Source organism: Ranitomeya imitator, chromosome 1 (assembly GCF_032444005.1).
Source record: "Ranitomeya imitator isolate aRanImi1 chromosome 1, aRanImi1.pri, whole genome shotgun sequence".
NCBI lineage: Eukaryota > Metazoa > Chordata > Amphibia > Anura > Dendrobatidae > Ranitomeya > Ranitomeya imitator.
The window spans coordinates 224,505,226-224,531,345 of record NC_091282.1 but is presented as its reverse complement, the minus strand read 5'-3'; the positions used below and the strand labels follow the sequence as shown (position 1 = coordinate 224,531,345).

The 26,120-nt window shown below is 46.2% G+C and overlaps 1 protein-coding gene across 1 annotated transcript in view; it reads right to left on the bottom strand.

Moving 5' to 3' along the window:
• The window catches only part of LZTR1 (leucine zipper like post translational regulator 1), an 86,376-nt gene extending 67,212 nt beyond the window's left edge, over positions 1–19,164 (bottom strand). Inside the window, exons 1-5 of the mRNA XM_069754171.1 lie at positions 17,991–19,164; positions 8,177–8,239; positions 6,494–6,550; positions 5,842–5,921; positions 5,600–5,708 (exon numbers count right to left, since the gene is read on the bottom strand). Coding sequence (XP_069610272.1) covers positions 5,600–5,708; positions 5,842–5,921; positions 6,494–6,550; positions 8,177–8,239; positions 17,991–18,139 — 458 coding nt within the window. The 5' untranslated portion in view covers positions 18,140–19,164. The remainder of the gene's footprint in view (positions 1–5,599; positions 5,709–5,841; positions 5,922–6,493; positions 6,551–8,176; positions 8,240–17,990) is intronic.
• Between the last annotated feature and the right edge of the window lie 6,956 nt (positions 19,165–26,120).

Sequence of the window (26,120 nt, the reverse complement as noted above, 5' to 3'; positions counted from 1 at the left end):
AAAACTCCCTGAGAGGCTCAAAGGGGAAACCCCTAAGAACAACCAACACAACCTTTAAATCCCATGAATCCACAGAGGCCCTGTACGGAGGGACAGCGTGGGCTACTCCTTGAAGGAAGGTCTTAACCTGTGGCTGAGAAGATAATGTCTTCTTAAAGGGAAGAAGAGCGCAGGAACCTGGCCCTTTAGGGAATTGAGAGTGAAGCCCGAATCCAGTCCTGCCTGAAGGAAAACCAAATGGAAGGCAGGGAAAAGGACATAGGTGAAAAGCGGTTGGGCTTGCATGAACGAAAGTCTTCCGGGTACGATAGTAGAACCTGGAAGACAACGAAGGCTTCCTAGCCTGGATTGTAGTGTGACTCGACCGGGACGAAAGGCCAGACGCTCTTATAACTGTGGAGTCCACAGCCATGCCGTAAACTGAGCGACCGATAATTCGGGTGGCAGATCAGACCCTGGAGGCCAAAGCGTAGACGCCCACGCGGGAGGGTCGCGAGATCTGGAGACGAACCAAAGGAACCTTCCTGTTCCTTCGGGACGCAGAGAGGTCCACGTCCGGAGTCCCCCATCGAAGACAAATCTGATGGAAGACCTCCTGATGCAAGGACCATAACCCTGCCGCGAGACCCTCGCAGCTGCAGAAGTCGGCGGCCCAATTGTCCGTGCCGGGGATATGCACTGTGGATATCACCAGAACCATTGCCTCTGCCCAGAGGAGGATCTTGGATACCTCGGCCAAGGAGCTCCGAGTCCCCCCTTTATGACTGACATATGCCACCTCCATGGCATTGTAGACCCCTGAGAATCCTTCCCTAGTGACGAGGGAAGAGAAAGATGGCCCGAAGCTCGAGGATGTTGATCTGCGGAAGAGACTCCTGCGCCGACCAACGACCCCAAGCAGTCAGATGGCGAAACACAGCGCCCCAGCCAAGCAGGCTGGCGTCCGTCGTCACCACTTGCCAAAGAACTGGAAGGAAGGACATGCCCTGGGAGATGAGAGGTGACGTCAGCCACCAGCTGAGGGACCCTTGACTCGGGAAGAGAGTCGGATAGGACGATCCAGGGACAAGACAGCACTGTCCCACTGTGACAGAATGGCCTGCTAAAGAGGTTGAGAGTGAAATTGGGCAAAGGGGATTGCTTCGAACGTCACTACCATCCTGCCCAGAAACTTCATGGGCGATCAGAAGAAGGGAAGCCGAGGACCCTAAAGCAAGGGTACATCCCGATGAAGGATGGATCTCTTGTCCTCGGGAAGGAAGACTTTGGTCTGACGAGTGTCGAAGAGCATGCCCCGAAAAACGAGGCGCTGGGAAGCAACAAGACAGGATTTCTTCATGTTGACAAGCCACCCGAAGCGGACTAGGGTGTAGAGGACGATGGACAGGCTCTGGTGAGCCTGAGAAAAAGGGGGACGGAGCCTAGAAGAGGATGTCGCCGAGGTACAGAAAAAAATAATAAGCCTCTGACCATCAAGATGGCTATCAGCGCCGCCATGGTCTTCGTGCAAACCCTGGAAGCGGTTGCGAGAACGAACGGCAGGGTGAAGAACTGAAAATGGTCCTGGAGCACCACAAAGCACAGGAATCTGTGATGTCCCGGGAAAATCGAGACATGAAGGTAGGCGTCCTGAATTTCTATGGAACACAAAAGTTCTCGAACCTCCATGGAAGCAATTACTGAACGATGGGAATCCATCCTTAAGAGTCTCAGACAAACTCTCCAGTTCAGCAATTTGAGATCCAGAATGGGACGAAACTTGCCCTTTTTTTTTTTTTTTTTCTTATTCTTTTCTTCTTTCAGTACCACAAAAGATTGGAATAGCAACCAGTGAACCGTTCTTTTTCTGGGACGGGAACTATTACTCCGGCTTTGAGGAGAGAAGCGGTGGCTGCGAAGAAGACCCGGAACTAGAACGGGGACTCTTGGGGTCGGGATCCGAAGAAACGATCCCTGAGTTGTGAAACGAACTCTATTTTGTATCCCGAGGATACAACTTCCCTGACCCATGCGTCCTCTGCTGAGGGGATCCAGACATCCCTGAAGAAGGGAAAACAGCCCATCCTGGGAAGTGGGCTGGCGTCTTGCTGTGAGTCATGCCGAGGTGGATCCTCCAGTCCTAGCCCTGGAGGATCTACCCTGGGAGTAGCGGGAGCGCCAGGAAGGCGTGTGGTCTAAAGGAAACAGTCTTCTACTCTTGACGTGCCTGTGGCCTCTGTTGCTGCGGGGAAAAGGAGTTTGACGCCACGAAGCGACGTAAAGGCCGAAAGGACCGAAATTGCCATCTAGGAAGGGGGCGATGAGGTGTAGACTTGTGCCCCCCGGTAGCGTCCTAATGATTTGGCCCAACTTAGAACCAAAGCGACGTGAACACTGAAAAAGGCAGGCTGGTAAGGGACTTTTTGAAGACAAATCCGCCTGTCAGGCCTTGAGCCAAAAGGACTGACGGATGGCAACGGCATTGCTGGACACCTGAGCCGCAAAAGACGCGGCATCCAGGGAAGCGGAGACCAAGTATTCACCCGCATGAGAAAACTGGTTGGCAAGCTCCGCCAGCTGTCCAGGAGGGCCCCGTCCAGAATGCTCCGACGGAGTTGTGTGACCTTTGGATATGGATAATGAAACCCAAGTATAAGCAATGGCCGGGCAAAAATAGACGCAGCCGATTCGAAAGCTGAGCTCGCAAAGGATTCTATGACTCTATAGTTAGAATCTTTCAGAGATGCTCCGCCAGATAGCGGGAGGACCGTGTTGGAGGACAGAGTCCAATAAGCGGTGAGCTCCAGAGAAAAGGGATATAAAAAACGCCAAGGCGCTTTCCTCTCTGAAAGCGGCTGGTCGGATTCTCTTTTTCTCTCGTCAGGGCCTTCTCGAATTCAGGGTGAGAAGCGAAGACCTTGGAAGGTGGCTTCGACCGTCTAAACGAAACCGCCTGATCCGCGCGTTCCGTAGAGGGATCTTTGATGCCACGGGTCTGGTTGATTGCTCCAGTGAGGCTCTGAACCATATCCCTCATGTTAGCGATTTGGTCAGAATGCAGCTCCAAAACGTCCCTCTGAAGGTGCGTCCGAAAACGCCTCGCCTGACTCGGGAGAGGATCGGGAAGAAGCTGACCGCTGAAATGGGCCGTGAGGCGAGATGGAACGGGAAGAGGAGTCACAATGGCGCTCCGGTCTGGACCTCTTTAAGGCCTATCCTGGTAGGCTCAGACGGGGCTACCGTGACCCGCTGGCTACTGCGGAGGTCTGCCAGGACAATCTATCCAGAACGGACACCGGGGTCTGGGATACCCTGGTGAGATCCGCCACAGATTGAGACAGAGCGGAAGCCCACACTGGGATAGGGACCTCACTCTCTCGGGGCAGAGGGGGGGGGGGGAGCCCAGAACGATGTGGGATCGCTGCAGTCCTGACAGGTGGGAGAGGACTGACCTAAGGGGAACCTGCCCTTACAGGAGAGCACAAAAGAAGCCTGACTAAAGCAGAGGAAGGGTATTGGTCTGCAGTGCAGAGCTACTCACGGAAGATGTCCTGTGGATAGCTTCGGCTGTAGGAGGAGGTCGGCAGGGAAGGCAGGTCCTGTAAGAAATCACCGCTGGGTCCACACGCCGGGAGTGGTGTAAGGCCCCGCACTCTGAAGTCCGCAGCATGAGCCAAGAAGCGCCGAAAGCAGCCGGCGCTGAAGCTGCATGATTGAGAGTACAAAGATGGCGCCGGCCGCAGTCTGTGCTGAGGCCAAGAGGAGTGGGCGGGGCTAAGCGCCGGAGAGGAGAGAGGGGAAGACGCGGGAGAAAAGCCCGCCGGAAAGAGGACGGGGGCGGAGCCATAACGCCGCACTAGGCCCCGACCGAAGCCGGGGCCTAAATTAGCTCCCGGTGGCCGTCGGGAATGGAAGCCGCGGCGTGGAGGCCCCGCAAGGCTAGTGCACCCGACGGAGAGAGCGGGGGCTAGAGTCACTGCGGCGCGGTCTGTGCCTAGGCCAGGGAGTGGCTGGGGCAAAGCGCCGGAGAGAAGGGGGAAAACGCGGGAGAAAGACCCGCCGGAAAGAGGATGGGGGCGGGGCCGAAACGCCGCACTAGGCCCCGACAGAAGCCGGGGCCTAAATTAGCCCCCGGTGGCCGGCGGAAAAGGTCCAGGCCCCGACCGAAGCCGGGCCTGGATTAGAGCCTGGTGACCGCTGTGGGGGAGAGACGCCGTGGAAACCTTACAAGGCCCCGGCGCTACCGCCGCAATGAACCCCTTCTCTGGTGGACCCATGTGCCGCACAAGGGAAGCTGAAGAGAGATCCAGGGTGAGGTAAGAGCCCTGGACCCCAAACTGTGGGACACAGTGACTTCCCCATAAAACAACCCCTGAGCCCCACTCTTAGATTGCTAGACAGGGGAGAAAATACTCACCTTTCTTCATCTGTATACTTACCCTTGAATGATCTGGGATGGTATGGGGAAAATACTCACCTCAAACCTCCCACGCCGGTACTAACCTGAAGAGGAATGAGACGTCCAGGAGCTGATGGACGTCCTCGTCTCCGCAACCGACAGGCTCTGGTGGGCGAGTGGGTGGGGGACGGAGCCAGGACCGGACTTCTGAGCACGCTTGTGTGCTAGGATCTTGGTCCTGGAGAGGGATCTATGAGGATACGGGGTGGCAGTACACGCCGTACTCATAGTCCGTATTGTGGGACTACAGGTGTGACTGTTCACCCTGTATCCCTCCGGAAAACCTGAAAAGAAAATGACGTACATTGAGGTAGATAAGGGTCTAATGAAAGACCCGTGTCCACCTCCTACTGACACTAAGCTAAACTGAATATCCTACTTCCTGTCGGTAGGGTGTACACTGCAGAGGAGGAGCTAACTTTTTTATTTGCATAGTGTCAGCCTCCTAGTGGCAGCAGCATACACCCATGGTTCCTGTGTCCCCCAATGAAAGGCGATAGAGAAATGATCACTTGCTATAAGCGCTGACCATTGGGTAGAAATCCAGCAATGACAACCATAGAGGTCATGCTGACCCATCGGCGACCCGCGATCATGTGACGGGGTCACCGATGGGAGGGATTAGTAAGGCACTTCCGGCATGATCACATGAAATGTCCACATCAAAGGGAGGGACACAACATGCGCCGTACACGTATTCGCAGCATTTTTCCACCTACAGGAAACAAAGGGGAGTTCCAAAAATGCAGGTATCAGTTTTTGCTGCTTTTTTGGTGAGAAAAAACCCTAAGGAAGTCAAGCCATGCTTTTTCTGGGCCACTAACTTTATCAACATGCACAGGAGACAACAAAAACGCAGCAAACGCAGCAAAAACGGCTTTTTGAAACAGCTTTTTTACTGCCAAGAGAGCAGGTTTTGCCTGCAGAAAAAAACGCAGCAAAAACTCAACGTGTGAACATAGCCTTATATAAATATAAAATCAGCACAACTAAATGCACCGTGGGAAACCAGCTACAAATGGGGCATTATCTGACGGTTGGGAGTGGACAGTTCACTTTCACACCCCCATGTGTGTATCACACATCCATTTGTATCTGATATTAAACATATATGCATCTGTTTCTTTGCTTTACTACCTCTGTGTTTTAATGTCTACTAACCTTCCTTCAATTTTCCATTCCGTCCATAGGCCAGTGCCAAACTTGTACTCAAAGAGGTCATTCTTATTCTTCAGATTGGAATTGGAATAGATGTCACCGGTATAGCCGCCTGGTAAATAAAACAGACAATCCTAGTTAGATATCAGGGTAGTTGTAAATGACAAAAGTCACTAGTGAAAAAAATATTCAAGATATTCTAATATGCTGTAAAAATCAGATTTCCCCGTTTTCAGGCTACTCACCAAACACAAACATGCTGCTTCCATAGACTACGGCAGAATGGTGATATCTTGGTGCTGGTGGGGTTCCTGTAGTGAAAGCCCTTTTTGAAAACAAAACAATATAAGTTGAGGTACGATCACAGGTCTAAGATTTACCTACAGTAAAATCGGATGTTTCCAAAAAGATCCACAGCAGAAATTCTAAGCTGATGTGCCGCGGACCAGAAAAAGGATTAGCCCCATTGTCTTTCTGGCAAATAATTGACATGCTTCATATTTAATTTCTAATTTTTATTTTTCAAGAACAGAAAAAAATTAGCGGCATGAAGAATGTGAATGGGGTATGGGCATGCAACAGTTAAATATTAGTGATGAGCAGGTGTAATTGGTCATCTTCGGTGTGCTCGTATAAATATGTTTGGGTCCCCGCGGCTACACGTCTCGCTGTTTGTTAGGCAATTCCTGCATGTGTTGCGGCTGTTGAACAGCGGAGAGACATCCAGACGTGGGGACTCGGGCATATTATTCGAGCACGCCGAAGACACTGTGAGCACCAGAGCATGCTCAGATAACATCTTATCCGACAACGTTCGCTCATCACTATTAAATATGGAAGTGGGAAGATCTCCAACTCTGAGCAGGAAAGTATTGGGGGTTTGATCACACGCTGTACCTGCACCAGGAGCAGTCCTTCACATCAAATCGCAGCAAGTCGTTTAACATGTTCTTCCTGTTGATTATAAAGGCTGAATGAATACACATTCCGTCATCAGAAACTCCATAGAAAGTAGGAAAAACAGAGCAATTTATTTCCAATAAGTATTTATAGTGAATCACGCCTGTCATCCATCTTATCTACAATCGAAACCTTTGCTACATTCTTCTCCAGACCAAGTCAATGTATAAGGCTGTGTGCACGCGTTCCGGAATTTTCGCTATAAAAACGCGATAAAACAGAGAAAAAAACGCATCCATTAAGCATCCTATTAATAGAATGCAATCCGTAATTTTTGTGCACATGTTGGTAAAAAAACGCAGCATGTTCATTAATTTTGTGGATTTTCCACTATTTAATGCATTGGGAAGCTCCGGAAAAAAACGTGAAAAATGCGCACAAAAAAACGCGATAAAAAACACACAAAAAACGCATGTGGATTTCCTGCGGAAAAAGTCCGGTTTTGTTCAGGAAATTTCTGCAAAGAATCCTGGCGTGTGCACATAGCCTAAGGATAGCACACTGCAGAGATCTAAAAATCTCAGCGACTTGTTTCACAATCTTCAAATGGTTAATTTGTTGCTGGTTTTTACTATTATTTTTCAGTCTGTTGATCTTTACTTATAATGAAAATAAGTAACATTGTAGACAGAAGTGAAGCAGCACCCAATGTCGGCCCCTTTTGTCCTGCGGCGGGCACTGACCCAGTGACCCCAGGGCGGTTTTGCACCCATCTACAACAGTCTGCTCTACTACCTTACTGATTTAATATATAGACCAGATAATAAGGGTGAGAACTGAAGCAATACCGATTACAATGTTATGACGAGAACAATTTGATATCTCTTTAGAATTATCTAACACTAAAATAATAACTATCATAAAAATATAACTCCAGGGACAAGTGAAACCTTAATGGAGGTTCCCCTGCCTTTCATTTCCTAGATGACACAGACAGATCAGTCCGCGGCCTCAGCGTGCCACCGAATATATAAAGTCCAGCAGAACACAGATTCTGAAAGCAGCATTACATTTCTGGAACACAGAAGCTGCACGCTCACTTACATGCACGCCTGGCTGGGCTCTGTGCTTTTAATAAGGAGATGGAACAAAGGATTGGGCATGATGAATACCAGCATGCCCTATCGTCCCACAGACATTTACAGGGGTGGAGCATTGGTAGATTTCTGCCTGTTTGATCATTTGTATAGGGAATAGCGATGGGTGAACGTGTTATCTGAGCATGCTCGTGTGCTAACTGAGTGTCTTTGGCGTGCTCGGATAATGTTCGGGTCCCCGAGGCTGCCCGTCTCGTGGCTGTTCGGCAGCTGCCACACATGCAGGGATCGCCTGTTTGTTAGGCAATAACTGTATGCATCGCGGCTGTCTGACGACTGTGAGACAGGCAGCTGCGGGGACCCGGAACATTATCCGAGGACGCCAAAGACACTCGGTTAGCACACGTCCGCTCATCACTAATAGGCAACTTTAGCATCGGCGTGATTCTCAGGAAATTCGTCAGAAATTGTGATGTCGTTATCTATCTGTATCAGAGACGCACACTCACTACTATTTGCCCTATTAGTCTGCATTTATATAATCTAAACAATTAAGATATCAAAAAGCCTGAATGTCACTTACCCGTTATCACCGCCAAAGACGTAAATGGCGTCCTTGTAAGCTACAACTGTATGTTTACTTCGTCTGTAAAACACAGAATGAATACATGGATCAGTAATGAACACTACACAGGTCTGCTCCTGGCAGGCAATGATTCCACTCATCACGGCATTTGTGTCTTTTGCTCACCAACACGTAGGCCAAACCATGCGTGTGTTCCCAATAGCAGTAATGACTTATCACCCCCTCTCTACACCTAATTTTAGAGTCCTATGTTAATTCCTATATACTTTATATGTTTACAGGTCTGTTGTGTTTGCCTTTTTTTTTTCTCATTGAGACTAAGGGTCTATTTTAAGAATTATTAAAAGTTATATCTTAATCTTATTTTGCTATATATTTTCCAAGATTGGTAGTTCCACTTATTTTCTATCTGGTGTTCTGTTTGTGTCCTAGACGATCTGTACATCATATTTCTCAAGATGCACAAGGGTTACAGAACATAGTGGAAGACTAAAAGCAGTTATGCGATAACGGACAGTAGCTGGTCAAATTTACAGACCTGTTTTTTTTTTTTTAAAGCGCCATTATTAACCCCTTCATAACAATTCCATTCTTTTGGATTTTGCGTTGTACCACAGGAAAACATGTCTAGACACTGATTAGCCACCCCCCACAAACACAGTGATAAAAGGAGGGAGTGGACATTTGCAGGTCACTACTCAGCAGACTGAGAACAAGAGTAGACGCAGCAGAGCAGACACAGGAAGGAATCTACACGCTGAACAATGTATGTCTCCTAGTCAATGCCTTTATTTTCTATTTTCTGTCTCTATATGTCCTAATTTCTGCCATTTCTTTCTTTCTGCATGCATCAGAATGTCATCTTCTTCTGAGGAAGAGCAAGGGCCTGCACAAGCCGAACATGTCAGTGAAGTGAGTACTCACCTCCTCAGATTGGTAAGTATTCACTGTTACATCTACACATGACAATTTTTTTTTTCTTTTTTTAGAGCACTTCTTCCACAGCGGCAGAGGCTGAGCAGGAGCAGCGGGGTCACAGTCGGGGGGCTAGGCGGCAGCGTGTAAGTATACCTGGCTGACTATCCTCTTTCTTTCCCTTTTTCTTCTTGACTCCTTTTGTTTCTTGACTTTCAATATTCATGCCAGTTTTCTGTCTCTGTTTTCTTTCTTTTCCTTATGTTAATGTATCCAACATTAATGTCTTTATTTTTTAGGTTCCAGAACGGGATGAGGACCTCATTGAAAATGACCTCTTTATCTCCCTGGTTCATGACTTGAGTCCCGTTGTGGGACACCCGGGTTCCGCAGCACTCGGACAACGTGACGATCCGGCGGCTATGGAATGAGGTGGCCAAAGCGATGTGGGATGGCTGGGACAATGCCCCGACTCGGGTCCAAAATGCATTATTTAAGTATTGCAATGCAGTGTGATGCAGCAATGACCTTGGCCATGATCACACAGTTGTGTGATCACGGCCAAAAGTCCATTGTCTAACCATTCTTTTTTGTTTTTTCAACAGTGCTCAAAGTCAAAACAAGCTGACGTTCAATGAAGGATCGCTTCAACAAGGACCTTCGTCAAGAGAGCCGGGTTCCTAGTGGTTCTGGAGCAAGGATCAGAAAATATAAATACCACCGCATTCTGGCATTTTTGAGACCGGTCCTTGCCCAGAGAACGTAAATATTTTTGGGTGTATTAGGTTGTGTAGTATTGCCTTAATCTCTATGTTTCTATTCCACAGGAGTTGGCGCTTAACTTTTGTAAATGTTTGGTAGTAATGTGTTTGTGCTCTACTTTACGGCCGGCCGGCGCTGAGACAGTGCAGGGAAGCTGACGCCGGGGGACAGACACCGGAATGTAAGTATGTACTGTTTGTTTTTTTTAACTTTTACAATGGTAACCAGGGTAAACATCGGGTTACTAAGCGCAGCCCTGCGCTTAGTAACCCGATGTTTACCCGGGGACTTCGGCATCGTTGGTCGCTGGAGAACTGTCTGTGTGACAGCTCTCCAGCGACCACACAACGACCTAAACAGCGACGCTGCAGCGATCGGCATCGTTGTCTATATCGCTGCAGCGTAGCTAAATGTGACGGTACCTTAAGTGGTTTGTAGAGGAAATACATAGGAGACACGGTCAAGATAACAAAAACACATAGGTTATTAACAACAAATATTAGTAACATTTAAAACATAACTGGTACAGACCCAAACCCAACAGGACATTTTACACAATATTGTCCTGCCATGCCACACGTCCAATATCAGAATAAAAAAAGGCAGCAAATTGGTCCCGCATGTGGCCAACTTCAACAGTTTACCGCAGCGGGTGATGCTGGTAATCTGGCAATGGGTTTGCAACTGGTTCATCCAGTTTAATATTGTGTCACTCCTTAGCCATAATGTAATTGTGAAGAACCACACAGGCTTTGACCACCTCATCGACTGTCTCCATTTTTAGATTAATGGCTGTTGCAAGAATGCGCCATTTTGAGACTAGAATGCCAAAGGTACACTCTACTGTTCTTTGGGCCCTGGTCAGTCTGTAGTTAAAGATCCTTTTAGTGTGGTTTAAGTCCCGACTGGAATATGGTTTCAGTAAGTTTTCACACATCTGAAACGCCTCATCCCCAACCATAACAAATGGCATCAGTGGGCCTTGAGTGTTGGGGAGAGGTCGTGGTCGTGGCAAATTAAAATTTTTGCCATACACACGTTGGCCCATATCAGAGTTCTTGAAAGTCTGGGAATCATTGCCACAGCCAAAAGCTCCAATGTCCACAGCGATGAAGCGACAGTCCGCATCTGATATTGCCATGAGCACAACAGAAAAATATTTTTTGTAGTTCAAGTACTCCGATCCTGTTCTGGCTGGTTTGATAATGGGTATGTGCTTTCCATCCACCACACCCAAACAGTTGGGGAAATCACACACACTCCAGAATTTCTCTGCAATTCCCATCCACATGTCCTCGGTGGGTAGGGGTATAAACTCATCCCGGAGAATGTTCCACAAAGCCTGGCAGGTGTCCGCAACTATTCCGGACAGGGTGGAAATTCCAAGCCGGTACTGGGAGTGGAGGGATGATAAGCTCTCTCTGGTTGCCAGAAATCTGTAATAAAATAAATTAAAAAAAAAATTACAATCAATTCTATTTATGGTGTTGTTCTGCTAAAGACATAAAGAAAAATACAAGTAGGTAAATTCAACCATCAGCACTCGGCTTGAAGGATGCACGCTCCAAAGTCCAAGGATCCAAATCAGACCAGGAAAACTCAAAGAAGAAAAGAGAGCAGCATCCATCTCAGGTGAAAACGATTTCCAAAAAGGTGCTTTATTCTGCCATACAAAATTACAACGTTTCGGCCAAGGTGGCCTTTGTCAAGTATACAAAGTATCAAAAGTGGCCATCTTAAACAGTGTGGAGCCCACATGGGCACCAATCGCCTTGAGGAGGGGTGGCGATAGGACACTTAAACTGAAGCAAAAAGAGTTGAGGTGGATCTCAGTATTGGAGACACTACAGCCCAGTGGGTTGAATGTAGATTATAATCTACAGATTTGTGTGTCATAACCTTCACTATCTAGGTATTTAAGACATTGTATGGTCTATAAATTGAGTTCCAATGATATGCAAATAGTGTCCCCCCTACTCATTGGGAGCGTATACTCCCCCTCTGTGTATTTTAAATATGTGGTTATTTGTTTTTTTAATTGATTTTGTTGTAATATGTTTTTTTCTTCTTTTTTCTTCCTATAGTGGGTCGATGATTTGATACCTGAGGAACAGACGGAGGTTGTTTGTATTATATTATCTGGCATTTTATGATCGCCCTAGAATCTGGGGGGTTTTTATGCCCTTTTTCCCGTCCCCCTTTTTTTCTTCTTCTCCTCCCTGTGTTCCTTATTTGTTAAATCAGCTTTATCTCTCCGCAGTAAATACATAATTGCTATGGATTTACCTATGTTTGCGTCGTCACTGTTGACGCATGCGCGGTGTGGAGTGTGGGCGGGCTGGAGTCCCTGGCGTCTGTACGCTATGGTGTCTCCATGCCAACCCTCTTACGCCGCGCTGCGTCTGCTTCCTTCAGTTGCCGGCGCTAGGTGTATGACGCCGGGCGCGGCGTGTGGGGCGGCGCCGTGGGACGGTCATGTGACCGGCGGCGCGGTGCTTTCTGTGCGCACGCGCCGGCGTCTTAGGGTGGGTGACACACCTTCCAGCGCGGGTTAGCTGATTGGGTGACTGTACATTGTGCGCCTTTTCCTCAAAGCACAGTGATTGGAGAAGAAAGGGGATGTGCTCTATGAAGATCCGATGATTGGGTGAATCTATGCCATGACAACGGAACAACAAAAACAGTTACTGGGCTGTGAAAATATATTATACCCCGATCTGCGATTTTCTATGTCAATTATTGTGTTTATTATTGAGGAGGATTTGTTATTGTTCTTAGGACGATATGATGTTTATTATTTGTGCACATATTTTATTTGTATGTAGATTTAATAAAGGCCGCCCCTCGATGGTGATTGGTGCCCATGTGGGCTCCACACTATTTAAGATGGCCACTTTTGATACTTGACAAAGGCCACCTTGGCCGAAACGTTGTAATTTTGTATGGCAGAATAAAGCACCTTTTTGGAAATCGTTTTCACCTGAGATGGATGCTGCTCTCTTTTCTTCATAAAGAAAAATACAAAGAATACATGTCAGACCAACAATAATTATGACTGGGATTTGTTTAGAATTATTACGTACCTTAATGTAACCAGCAGATGTTCCTCTGCAGGAATCGCTCTATGGAGCTGGGTGTCCTGTCTCCGGATAGCTCCTTGGATACGACCAAGCAAACCCGAAAAGAGTCTTGCGACATCCGGGTATATTCCGGGAATTTGTTCGGGTTGGCATTAAGCTCACCATATAGCGTGTGATAGGCTCCACGGTTCTCCCGGAGTTCGATAATGGGGTGTCGCCAAAAATGCTGATGCCGTGTCCTTCTCTGTCTTTCTCGATTTCTTTGTTGCTCCCAAGCAAACGAACAGGCAAGAAACAGCTTGATGCTTAAATCCAGGTTGAAATAAAAGCTCTCCATGCGAAGATCCATCATGACACAGGATACAGTAGCAAAATATGAAGATTTCAGCAGTCCTATGGTCTATATATAGAGATCCCGTAATACACGCCCTCACATTGGCGGTGTCTGGTTATCTAGATTTTTCTCCTGTAAAATTTTCCACCATGGGCACAAAAATGCAAACGCATGCAAAACGCATGCAAAAGCGTGAAAACGCTGCGTTTTTTAAACCGCATGTGTTACCGTATGCGTCCAAAAACCGCTGCGTTTGTGCACGTTTCCATGCGGTTTTTCCTTCATTTGCGGTTGCGGATTTAACGCTGCGGATTCTAACGCAATTGTGAAACTAGCCTAATTATGTGCTTAATTCTAAAACTCTGGGCAAAACCATCAATGAAAAAGACCTGGGTGTATGGGTGGGTGACAAACTCATTCAGTGGCCAGTGTCAGGCAGCTGCTACAAAGGCAAATAAAATAATGGGATGCATTAAAAGAGGCATAGATGCTTATGAGGAGAACAAAATTTACCTCTATACAAGACACTAGTGCCACCACACTTAGAATACTGTGTACAGTTTTGGTCTCCGGTGTATAAGAAAGACATAGCTGAACTAGAGCGGGTGCAGAGAAGAGCAACCAAGGTTATTAGAGGACTGGGGGGTCTGCAATACCAAGATAGGTTATTACACTTTGGGCTATTTAGTTTGGAAAAACGAAGGCTAAGGGGTGATCTTATTTTAATGTATAAATATATGAGGGGACAGTACAAAGACCTTTCTGATGATCTTTTTCCTCATAGACCTGAGACAGGGACAAGGGTGCATCCTCTACGTCTGGAGGAAAAAAGGTTTAAACATAATAACAAGATGTATCGTTTCTCCTTGCGGAGATCGACATGCAAAGCATGCAGAGATGAGTAGACTTAAAAGCCGCAATGCTCCTCTGGGTAATATGCTAATTATGCAAATTGTCTCTTCAAAAAGGAAGAGAGCTAGAACTCTAGTGCCACCTATTGGAAGGTAGCAATCCTACAAGTCAATGTTGATAGGATAATAGCCAAACCAGAATCTCAATTTGCAAACAGTGTGTTTTGGGGTACTGCCCCTCATCAGTGCAAAGCAGAGATCTGGTTTGGCTGTGTGAGAGTCATCAGACCGTTATCCAAGAAGAATTGTTTCTCCTTGCGGAGATCGACATGCTAAGCAAGCCGAGATGAGGAGACTTAAGGTACCTTCACACTGACCAACTTCACAACGATATCGCTAGCGATCCGTGACGTTGATGCCTCCTGGATAGCGATATTGTTGTGTTTGACACGCAGCAGCGATCTGGATCCTGCTGTGACATCGTTGGTCGGAGCAGAAAGTCCAGAACTTTATTTCGTTGCTGAATCTCCCGCAGACATCGCTGAATCGGCGTGTGTGACGCCGATTCAGCAATGTCTTCACTGGTAACCAGGGTAAACATCGGGTTACTAAGCGCAGGGCCGCGCTTAGTAACCCGATGTTTACCCTGGTTACCAGTGTAAATGTAAAAAAAACCAAACACTTCATACTTACATTCAGCGCCGGCCAGCCGTAAAGCAGATTACAGCGGTGACGTCACCGCTGTGCTTTACGGCTGGCCGGCGCTCACAGTCAGTGCAGGAAAGCACAGCGCCGGGGGACAGACACCGGAATGTAAGTATGTAGTGTTTGTTTTTTTTTACATTAGCACTGGTAACTAGGGTAAACATCGGGTTACTAAGCGCGGCCCTGCGCTTAGTAACCCGATGTTTACCCTGGTTACTAGTGGACTTCGCATAGTTGGTCGCTGGAGAGCTGTCTGTGTGACAGCTCTCCAGCGACCACACCGCGACGCTGCAGCGATCGGGATCGTTGTCTAGATCGCTGCAGCGTCGCTAAATGTGACGGTACCTTTAAAGCCGCAATGCTCCTCTGGGTAATATGCTAATTATGCAAATTGTCTCATAATAACAGACGCAGGTTCTTTACTGTAAAGGTACCGTCACACTCAGCAACTTTGCAAAGAGAACGACAACAAGCCATGACGTTGCAGCGTCCTGGATAGCGATCTCGTTGTGTTTGACACGCAGCAGCGATCTGGATCACGCTGTGCCATCGCTGGTCGGAGCTAGAAGTCCAGAACTTTATTTTGTCGCCAGGTCGGCATGTATCGTCATGTTTGACATCAAAAGCAACGACGCCAGCAACGAGCATAGGGCCCCTAGATGTGTGTCGGATCGGTACACTCCGGCTGTTTGACATGAAGCTAACAACCAGAGAGAACAAGAAGTGAGTCGCCGTTACGTCACTGGATCGCTCCTGCATCATTCTGGAGCTGCTGTGTTTGACGTCTCTACAGCGACCTAAACAGCGACGCTCCAGCGATCTAGTTTAGGTCGGATCGTTGTCTATATCGCTGCAGCGTCGCTGAGTGTGACGGTACCTTTAGAGCAGTGAGACTATGGAACTCTCTGCCGTATGTTGTAATGAGTGATTCATTACTTAAATTTAAGAGGGGACTGGATGCCTTTCTTGAAAAGTATAATGTTACAGGGTATATACAGTAGATTCCTTGATAGGGCGTTGATCCAGGGAACTAGTCTGATTGCCGTATGTGGAGTCGGGAAGGAATTTTTTTCCCCAAGGTGGAGCTTACTCTTTTCCACATGGGTTTTTTTTGCCTTCCTCTGGATCAACATGTTGGGGCATGTTAGGTTAGGCTATGGGTTGAACTAGATGGAGTCAAAGTCTTCCTTCAACCTTAAATACAATGAAACAAAACTAAATTACAGTAACATGATGAGCGGTAAAACGGTTTGTATCAAGAAAGAAAAAACAAACACGAAGGTTGGGGCTACACTACAACTATGGCCGCACACCAGAAATAGAGTCCCAAGTAAAAAGGTGTCTGAATATACTACATCGACAAAAGTATGAGAATGGGACAATCATCTAATTCAGGTTTCTCAATTTGTCTCATTGCTACAAGTGTATAAAATCCGGCCCCCAGCCATGCAGGCTGCTTTTACACACATTTGTTGTAACAAGTCATTTCCTTTAATTTCTTCCCACCAAAATATTCCACAATCAACTGCATGTGCCATTATTAACCCCTTCACGAGAAACGGATAAAAAGATATGTACATCATCTGAGGAGATCACTGGTATAAGAAGCCTCAGAAAGACCAAGGCAGCTGCCCTTCCCCTGCGCTGTTGTGCCTGAGCTTCTTCTGGTGATGTACATTGCTTTTATTGTCCCTTCAAGTCTATCATCTTGACATGTCAGCCACACAACATTGCTTTTTATAGGGTTGTTCTTGCATTATTACTAGTGATGAGTGCGTGTACTTGTTGCTTGGGTGACCTCAGATTATTTGTTAGTGCTCGGAGATTACGTTTTCATCACCGCAGCTTTACAGCTACTAGCCTGCTTGATTACATGAGGGGATTCCCTAGCAACCAGGCAACCCCCACATGTACTCAGGCTGGGTAGTAGCTGTAAATCATTCAGCTGCGGTGATGAAAACGTAATCTCCGAACACTAACAAATACTCGTAGGTCACCCGAGCGTGCTCTGGAAAACACGAGCAACGAGTTTACTCGCTCATCACTAAAAACAACGCACAATAGCTCAAAATGCAAGGAAAAAATATTTTGCGACTACTGTAAAATGCTCACATATATACATACAGTGTCCAGGTATAGGACGTCTACTCACGCAATATAGATGAGGTGTGTTATTAAAGGGAATCTGTCACCACCTTTTTATGATATCATGTAAAAATATCATTCAATTTAGTGTCACCTATGCATTATACCAGTACTTTTGATACCCCTTGACTCCCCACTAGTGATGGGTGAGTATACTCGTTACACGGGTTTTCCCGAGCACGCTCGGGTGATCTCCAAATATTTGTTAGTGTTCGAAGATCACTGCAGCTGAATGATTTACAGCTACTAGACAGCTTGATTACATGTGTGGATTCCCTAGCAAGCAGGCAACCCCCACATGTACTCAGCCTGGCTAATAGATGTAAATCATTCAGCTGTGCGATGAAAACTAAATCTCCGAACACTAAAAATTACTCGGAGGACCCCTGAGCGTGCTGGGGAAAACCCGAGCAACGAGTACACTCGCTCATCACTAATTATTACCTTCAGTGATCACATGCTGTCCTTGCACCTTTATAGCAGCTCTACTTCCGGTATATCCATGGCGTCTGTTCCCATCTATGCCTTTATTAGAGCACTAAATACGTTATACTGGCAAGCACAATGGGCAGATAGCTCTGGTTGAGACTTAATTGACAAAATTACCTATCACTATGATCATGTAACCATTTTGCCCTTTATTGGTAATCTGCCTTCAATATGTCACAGTCTCTTATTGGTCTTCAGCCGACCCAGATTGTAGTTATTGCATTTCCCCCCATTGAAGGCTTTTTCCCCACCATTTTATTTTAATTGTTCTCTTTTTTTTAATGATATATTAATAAAAATATGGTTTTTACTATATTGCTGAAATCACTTTGTGTCTATTTACAGCAATTAAGGATACTGTGTTGTGTTATTGAATTTATAGTGTCTCGCACCCTATGTTTTGTGACTTATTAATAGAATGAGTAGCAGACAGATTAGTTTGTCAATGGGGATGTTACACTAGTCACAGGCTTTACACTCTCCATACATGCAGCTCACATCACTCATTACACTAGGGGGGACTGGCTTACCTGGCCCCCACAAACTCATCACAGGGCAGCAGCCTCCTCCAGCGGTGAACACTCTCAAAGGGCCCGAAATTGAGAGTCAAGTACTCCACACTGTCCGAGCAGCTGTGATCGAAGTCTACACTGGGGGCCACCTTCGACTTACACGCCATTGGGAGAGCCACAAGCAATGTACAGGCAGGTAATGGCCGTCTGCCTCCAGCACTGGCCCTCCTGTATACGATGTACAGGGAGGTGACGGCCGCTGCTCTCCCTCAGCATTGGCCCTCCTGTATACGATGTACAGGGAGGTGATGGCTGCTGCTCTCCCTCAGCATTGGCCCTCCTGTATACGATGTACAGGGTGGTAATGGCCACTTCTCCTCCAGCACTGACCCTTCTATGGACAATGTACAGGGAGGTGACGGCCGCTGCCCCACTATAGACGATGTACAGGGAGGTGACGGCCGCTGCCCTCCTCCAGCACTGACTCTTCTATGGACAATGTACAGGGAGGTGATGGCCGCTGCCCCACTATAGACGATGTACAGGGTGGTAATTGCAGTCTACCCCAGGACTGACCCTCCTATGGACGATGTACAGGGAGGTGATGGCCGCTGCCCCACTATAGATGTACAGGGAGGTGACGGCCGCTGCCCCACTATAGACGATGTACAGGGAGGTGACGGCCGCTGCCCTCCTCCAGCACTGACCCTTCTATGGACAATGTACAGGGAGGTGATGGCCGCTGCCCCACTATAGATGTACAGGGAGGTGACGGCCGCTGCCCCACTATAGACGATGTACAGGGAGGTGATGGCCGCTTCTCCTTCAGCACTGACCCTCCTGCATCCAATGTACAGGGAGGTGACGGCCGCTGCTCTCCCCTCACACCTCAGCCATTATTTACTATAGCGCTGTGAACCGCATGCCTACCGCAGGCCACTACCAAGCCCACAATGCAGACGCAGCGGCCATTACAACCTCAGTAAAGTCTAGGTAGAGGCTAAGTCCAAGTCGGCTAAAGGACCTCTGCTGACGTCATGCCCATGTGACCGGAAGGGGCGGTGCCTCTTCCTCCATAGATAGAGCAGACAGAGCAGCAGCAGACATGGTAGAGGCTAAATCCAAGTCGGCTAAAGGACCTCTGCTGACGTCATACCCATGTGACCTTCCTGTATCCAATGCCAGCAGAAACAATAGGAAGAAAGTACAGAAAGTCCCAGCCTGTTAACCTATCCATCTCTTCACGTAACTCTATGGTAAAGTGGCAATACTTGTACTGCAGCGACATCTAGTGTTCGAAGATCAAACTGAAGCTAAAATGTTCTTTTGGATGTAGTCGAGTTCTCCATTTGTGATGCTCTTAAAAGGGATTTCTTATCTTGTAAAGTTACAACACATCACCTGTTTATAAAAATTATTAATCGATTATAATAAATGTCTCTAATTCCAAAGACTATTATAACACACAGCAGCCTTGAACTTACAAATATTTGCTTCACATAGAATTTTGGACTTTATATTTCTTGTACACCCACGTAAGGACACTACCACCACCATGATTCACTGTAGGCACCATGCATTTAGAAAAAACGAATTTAGAAAAATACATGGTGCCTAGAGTGATATATGGGGGTGGCAGTAACAATATGGGGCTGCATAAGCGCTGCATTTCATTGATGGTATTGTAAGGAAGAAGACTTGGTTGAGGGTATCAACAGAGCACTGGGTCCGGAACTACCGGGGCCGCATCTAGTGTTGCAGGGGGGAAGGAAATGGAGGGCGGAAAGGACCTATGACCTGCAGAGAGGGGGCGTGGTAAGCGAAGGGGGTAAAAAGGAGTTTTGCTCGGGAAGCGACAGAGAGTTCCCGCCGGAGAGCAGAGTGAACAGAGTCCTACTGTGCGCCACACGTAGTCTGGGTCCTCGTGATAGCAAGTGGCGACGGGTGCAGGAAGGACTGGGGAACGCCGCCAACTGTGACAGACAAAGCCGTCGAGTGGGAGATTGGGGCACGGGGCCCCGGACTGCAGAGCATGTCGAGCGGGAGATTGCTTGTGGGAGGCTCACTGCTGTGGAGAGCAGCGTTGTAGACTAAGGGCTCAGAGGGTCAGATCGGTGACCGCACGCTGCTGCCAGAAGAGTTGGAGCAGATCTGTTGGGCAGTGAAGCCTGAAGACCGCAACACTGGCATCAGCCGGCTTTCAACTTTCATCTGTGAAGAAGAGATCAACATCGGACCCACGTTAAGTGACACAGATACTTGTATAAACTGTTGCTTTAAGTCAGGAGTCCCCAACTCCAGTCCTCAAGGCCCACCAACATGTCATGTTTTCAGGATTTCCTTAGTCTTGCCCAGGTAATAATTGCATCACCTGTGCAATGCAAAGGAAATCCTGAAAACATGACCTGTTGGTGGGCCTTGAGGACTGGAGTTGGGGACCCCTGCTTTAAGTTACCTCGTTCTTTGCATCCTCTAGTTTAAAAATCTGATTTACCCCTGTTGCTCCCTGAGAGGAGTATTTCCCATGTATCATTAAATCAAACCCCTGTTCAGTTGCTCTGTGCCTCTATGTTGCTGCATTCATTTACCTGCTTTACAGTATCATGTGTTCACAGACTTACTCCTCTATATTGAAAGAAACAAGAAAAACACACAGAGTTCACAATAACCAATCTAAACATTATAATCAAACAAATTACAAATATTAGGATCATAGAACCCGTATATTGGATCAGTATAGGACACACTGAAAACTAAAACACAAACCACAAAGAGGACACAGTGTAAGAGTCCAAGAATTTAGAATAAATCAAACAAAATTTATTTAGATACAAAAGATCTCTAACAGGACAGTGGGTTAAAAGTTGGCAATCAAGCACATATTAAAGGGCAAGAAAAACAGGGCGGCAATCCTGCCTAGTACATATCACATCCACAGTGGTTATTATTTTCACCCAAGTAGTACATATCAAGCTCATAGTCCCCTTCACATAGAGTTATATAAATAAATCAATAAATAAATATGTAAACACAGAGTTCGTCTAATAATATGCTTAGAAGAATACAGAGTCATAGATTACAGGTACAACAGAGAGTAACATACCAGGTGGAGATGTGCAGGTCGCCACGCCGTCTTCCTGAAGCGATGGCCAGGGGACCACCACGGTGCAGGAAGACTACTGTACACAAGATGAGGTGCAAACAACAAAGTGTAGATTTATTGGGAGGCAAGGAATGAAGGAAATGAGGAAGATGCAAACAGGGGTATACAATGACAATAGACAATTTACAAGGGTAATAAACGTTATCTTTTCCATAAAATAGCACGGTGCTCCAACTATTACAAACTCAAAATGTGTCTAACAAGCAAATGTAAACAATAAACGAGTGATGATGCTACTCTAGGTATAACCTCCCTGGCCTTTACTAAGCAGGCCACACGGCTCCCATGTACTGACTATTGAAGCCTACACTAGGCCCTAACAGGTGCACCAAACAGGAACAAACTCATGGTGATGTTGGAGAATCAGGTCCAGTCCCAGGGGGCCCCCAGCAGTCCAATACAGTGGTGTGCATGGCTTTCTGTCAGCTCTGTGAAACGTGGTCTTCTCCTTGCTTCTGGATCCTAGGGATGCTCCTGGAAACTGTAAATCCCTTTCTCTGTATCTTCGTGGCTCTCTTGCAGCTATATCAGGACACAGTTCTTCTCTCTTTCAGCTATCAGCACAAAAAGTCCTCTCTGCAGCAGCCTCAGCTCACACACACTGCTCCAGCTCCACACCTGCACTCTGCGCAGACTAGTTCATTACAACGATTATTGCAGGGGAGAAGCAGAACATTCCATCACGCCAGACAAGGGGGTGCAGCCTCTTAAAGTGACAGCGTGTTCCTTACTGTCCATAACAGCACCACCCTTTTACATTCCACCCACCCCAACGCGCGTTTCGGAGATTTCCTTCCTCAGGGGCGTGCCATGATAATGTGCTATGGCTATTTATAGTTGCCGTATCTACAAAACCAACCAATCCACTACCGCGAACCACTAACACCCACCGACGCTGATGCACACGGGCCCATGAGACCACACGTCAGGAGGCGGACGGAAGCTGAGGAGACCGGATTGGATAGCAGATGGCGCATGTGCGAAAGGCATCTTGCGGCCATATTGTTCAAGGGCAAAACAGTAAGAAGTATGGTGCTGTTACACAAAATAGACTATTACCTAGCAACTATATGAAAGCGACGCAAAGAAGGCAGAATAATATAAAACCAGGGGAAGCCGTAGAGAAATTACAGTGACAACATTGCTAAAATAATTACCGGCCATATATTAATTAATACAGTACATAGCGGCACCATATAGTAGAAGCATAGCATAATTGCGAAGACACCACAAACATACAACACTATAAAGATAAATATATAGCCGGACAAAACATCATATATGTCATATGAGAAAATAGCTATAAACGAAGACAGAAAATACAATATAATATAAATGACTCACACATGAACCAAAATAGCAATATATATATAAACATTCACACATTTAATGAAAAAGAGAAAACTTTTAAATCACAAAAAATATAGCTCAGATGACTTGGGAATACGATATTCATCCGCAGACACGGAGATATACATTCCATCTTCAAAGGGACATCATGGACAAAAAATAAAACGCTATAAAGAATTAAAAAAAAGGGTTAAAAACACATATAAAAATATATATGCAGATGATGGCACAACAAATTTGGACCTGGGTTTCCCCCTGGATATTGGTCAGATTTTATTCCGCCTTCATTGTGTAGTAATGTTCCTCATCCTGTACTAATGTCTCCCATCCTGGGCCCCTTCCTGGTATATGTATCACCAACCCTGGACCCCTTCCTAGCATATATTTCTTCCATCCTGGGATATATGTCTCCTATGCTGGATCCCTTCCTGGTATATATATATATATGTCCCCAATCTTTGGCCCCTTGATAGTATACATGTCCCCCTTCCTGATATACTGTATATATATCCCCCTTCTTGGTATATACAGTGGGTGCCGAAATATTCAGACCCCATTACATTTTTCACTCTTTGTTTCATTGCAGCCATTTGGTAAATTCAAAAAGGTTCATTTTTTTCACATTAATGTACACTCTGCACCCCATCTTGAATGAAAAAGAACAGATATGTAGAATTTTTTGCAAATTTAATAAAAAAGAAAAACTGAAATATCACAGGGTATTCAGACCCTTTGCTTAGACACTCATACTTAAGTCACATGCTGTCCATTTCCTTGTAATCCTCCTTGAGATGGTTCTACTCCTTCATTGGAGTCCAGCTGTGTTTAATTAAACTGATCGTACTTGATTTGGAAAGGCACACACCTGTTTATATAAGACCTCACAGCTCACAGTGCATGTCAGACCAAATGAGAATCATGAGGTCAAAGGAACTGGCCAAGGAGCTCAGAGACAGAATTGTGGCAAGGCACAGATCACGCCAAGGTTACAACAGAATTTCTGTAATACTCAAGGTTCCTAAGAGCATAGTGACCTCCATAATCCTTAAATGGAATAAGTTTGGGACCACCAGCACTCTTTCTAGATCTGGCCATCCAGCCAAACTGAGCAATCTTGGGAGAAGAGCCTTGGCGAGAGAGGTAAAGAACAACCCCAAGATCACTGTGGCTGAGCTCCAGAGATGCAATAGGGAGATGGGAGAAAGTTCCACAAAGTTAACTATCACTGCAGCCCTCCACCAGTCAGGTCTTTATGGCAGAGTGGCCCGACAGAAGCCTCTCCTCAGTGTAAGACATATAAAAGCCTGCATAAAGTTTGCTAAAAAACACATGAAGGACTCCCAGACTATGAGATATAAGATTTTCTGGTCTGATGAGATGAAGATAGACTTTTTTGTTGATAATTCTAAGCGATATGTGTTAAGAAAACTGGGCACTGCTCATTACCTGCCCAATACAATCCCAACAGTGAAACATGGTGGTGGCAGCATCATGCTATGGGGGTGTTTTTCAGCTGCAGGGACAGAATGAATGGTTGTCAGTGAAGGAAACATGAATGTGGCCAAGTACAGAGATATCCTGGATGAAAACCTCTTCCAGAGCGCTCTGGACCTCAGACTTGGCCAAATGTTCACCTTCCAACAAGACAATGACCCTAACCACACAGCTAAAATAACAAAGGAGTGGCTTCAGAACAACTCTTTGACCATTCTTGACTGGCCCAGCCAGAGCCCTGACCTAAACCCAATTGAGCATCTCTGGAGAGACCAGAAAATGGCTGTCCACCAACGTTCACCATCCAACCTGATGGAACTGGATAGGATCTGCAAGGAAGAATGGCAGAGGATCCCCAAAGCCAGGTGTGAAAAACTTGTTGCATCATTCCCAAGAAGACTCATGACTGTACTAGCTCAAAAGGTGCTTCTACCCAATACTGAGCAAAGGGTCTGAATACTTGTGACCATGTGATATTTCAGTTTTTTTTTTTAATAGATTTTCAAAAATTTCTACATTTCTATTTTTTTCAGTCAAGATGGGGTGCACAGTGTACATTAATGAGAAAAAAATAACTTTTTTGAATTTATCAAATGGCTGTAATGAAACAAAGAGTGAAAAATTTAAATGGGTCTGAATACTTTCTGTACTCACTGTATGTCCCTCATCCTGGGCCACTCCTGATATATGGATTAAAAAACATTCTATGAAACTCACTTTTGGTCAAAATGTTGGAAATTGTTCTTGCATTCAGTGAGATATTGAACTAAATCTTACTTTTCATAGGGAGGTGTACTCATTTATGTGGCACACTATATGAAAACATAAAAAAAGTAGATACTTCTTCAAAGTTGTTCCAAGCATGACTGATTTGTGAATACTTTGTTCCCTCCTGCACTGGAAAAGATACCGGGGAATTGATCTCATAGGGTACCAGTATTAGGAAGTCTGTGAGTATTCATCCAAGCCTCGTAATAATGAAATATTCTTGGCACGTTTTTCCATATGGCAAAAAACCCCACCACCATAGGTGTTTCAAAGGAAAAGGATAACTATTCCTCAGGGTCAAGAATGTCATATGGTTAGGCCTAAAGATTCAGTACTTTCAAAAGTGCCGCAAATGTCACAAAGAGACAGACTGCTATAAACAAATATGGTGGAGCTTACTCAAGGATTTGGGGAGTGACATTCAGTAAAATCTGACATAATAATTTGTCCTTGGCCCCTGTTATGATCAGGTGGCCTTGGAGCAGCATGAAAACTTTCACTGGAGTAGGTGGTAACTATACTGACCGCAAACCCTGATCTTATCGCCGCAACTAGAAGTAGCCGTGGGGTGTGCCTAACAAAACCTAGACACCTCGACACAGCCGGAGGACTAAATACCCCTAAAGATGGAAATAGGAAAACTATCTTGCCTCAGAGCAGACCCCCAAAGGATAGGCAGCCCCCCACAAATAATGACTGTGAGTAGGAGAGGAAAAGACACACACAGGCAGAAAACAGGATTTAGCAAAGGAGGCCACTTCTAGCTAAATAGAAAAGGATAGGACAGGATACTTAGCGGTTAGCATAAAAATACTACAAAAATATCCACAGCAGAAAATACAAAACTCCACCGCCTAACTAAAGATGTGGAGAGTATATCTGCAACTCCAGAGAATCCGACCAGACTGATAAAAACAACTGACACAGTCTAAGCTGGACAAATAGAAACAAATGAACAGTACTGAAAATAAGCACACAGCATGTGTGCCCCAGAAAAAGAAACAGACACTTATCTTTGCTGAATTGGCAACTAAGCAGGAGAGGCCAGGCAGAGATCCAGCACTTCCAAAAAAACATTGACAACTGGCAAGGACTAATGAGTCCAGCAAAGCTAAATACCCCAGTCAGAAATGCAATTAGCAGATACACCTGTCCAAGACTGCAGCCCAGGGACAACTGCATTACCATCTACAACCACCGGAGGGAGCCCAAAAGCAGAATTCACAACAGTACCCCCCCCCCTTGAGGAGGGGTCACCGAACCCTCACCAGAGCCCCCAGGCCGATCAGGATGAGCCAGATGAAAGGTACGAACCAAATCAGCGGCATGGACATCAGAGGCAAAAACCCAAGGATTATCCTCCTGGCCATAAC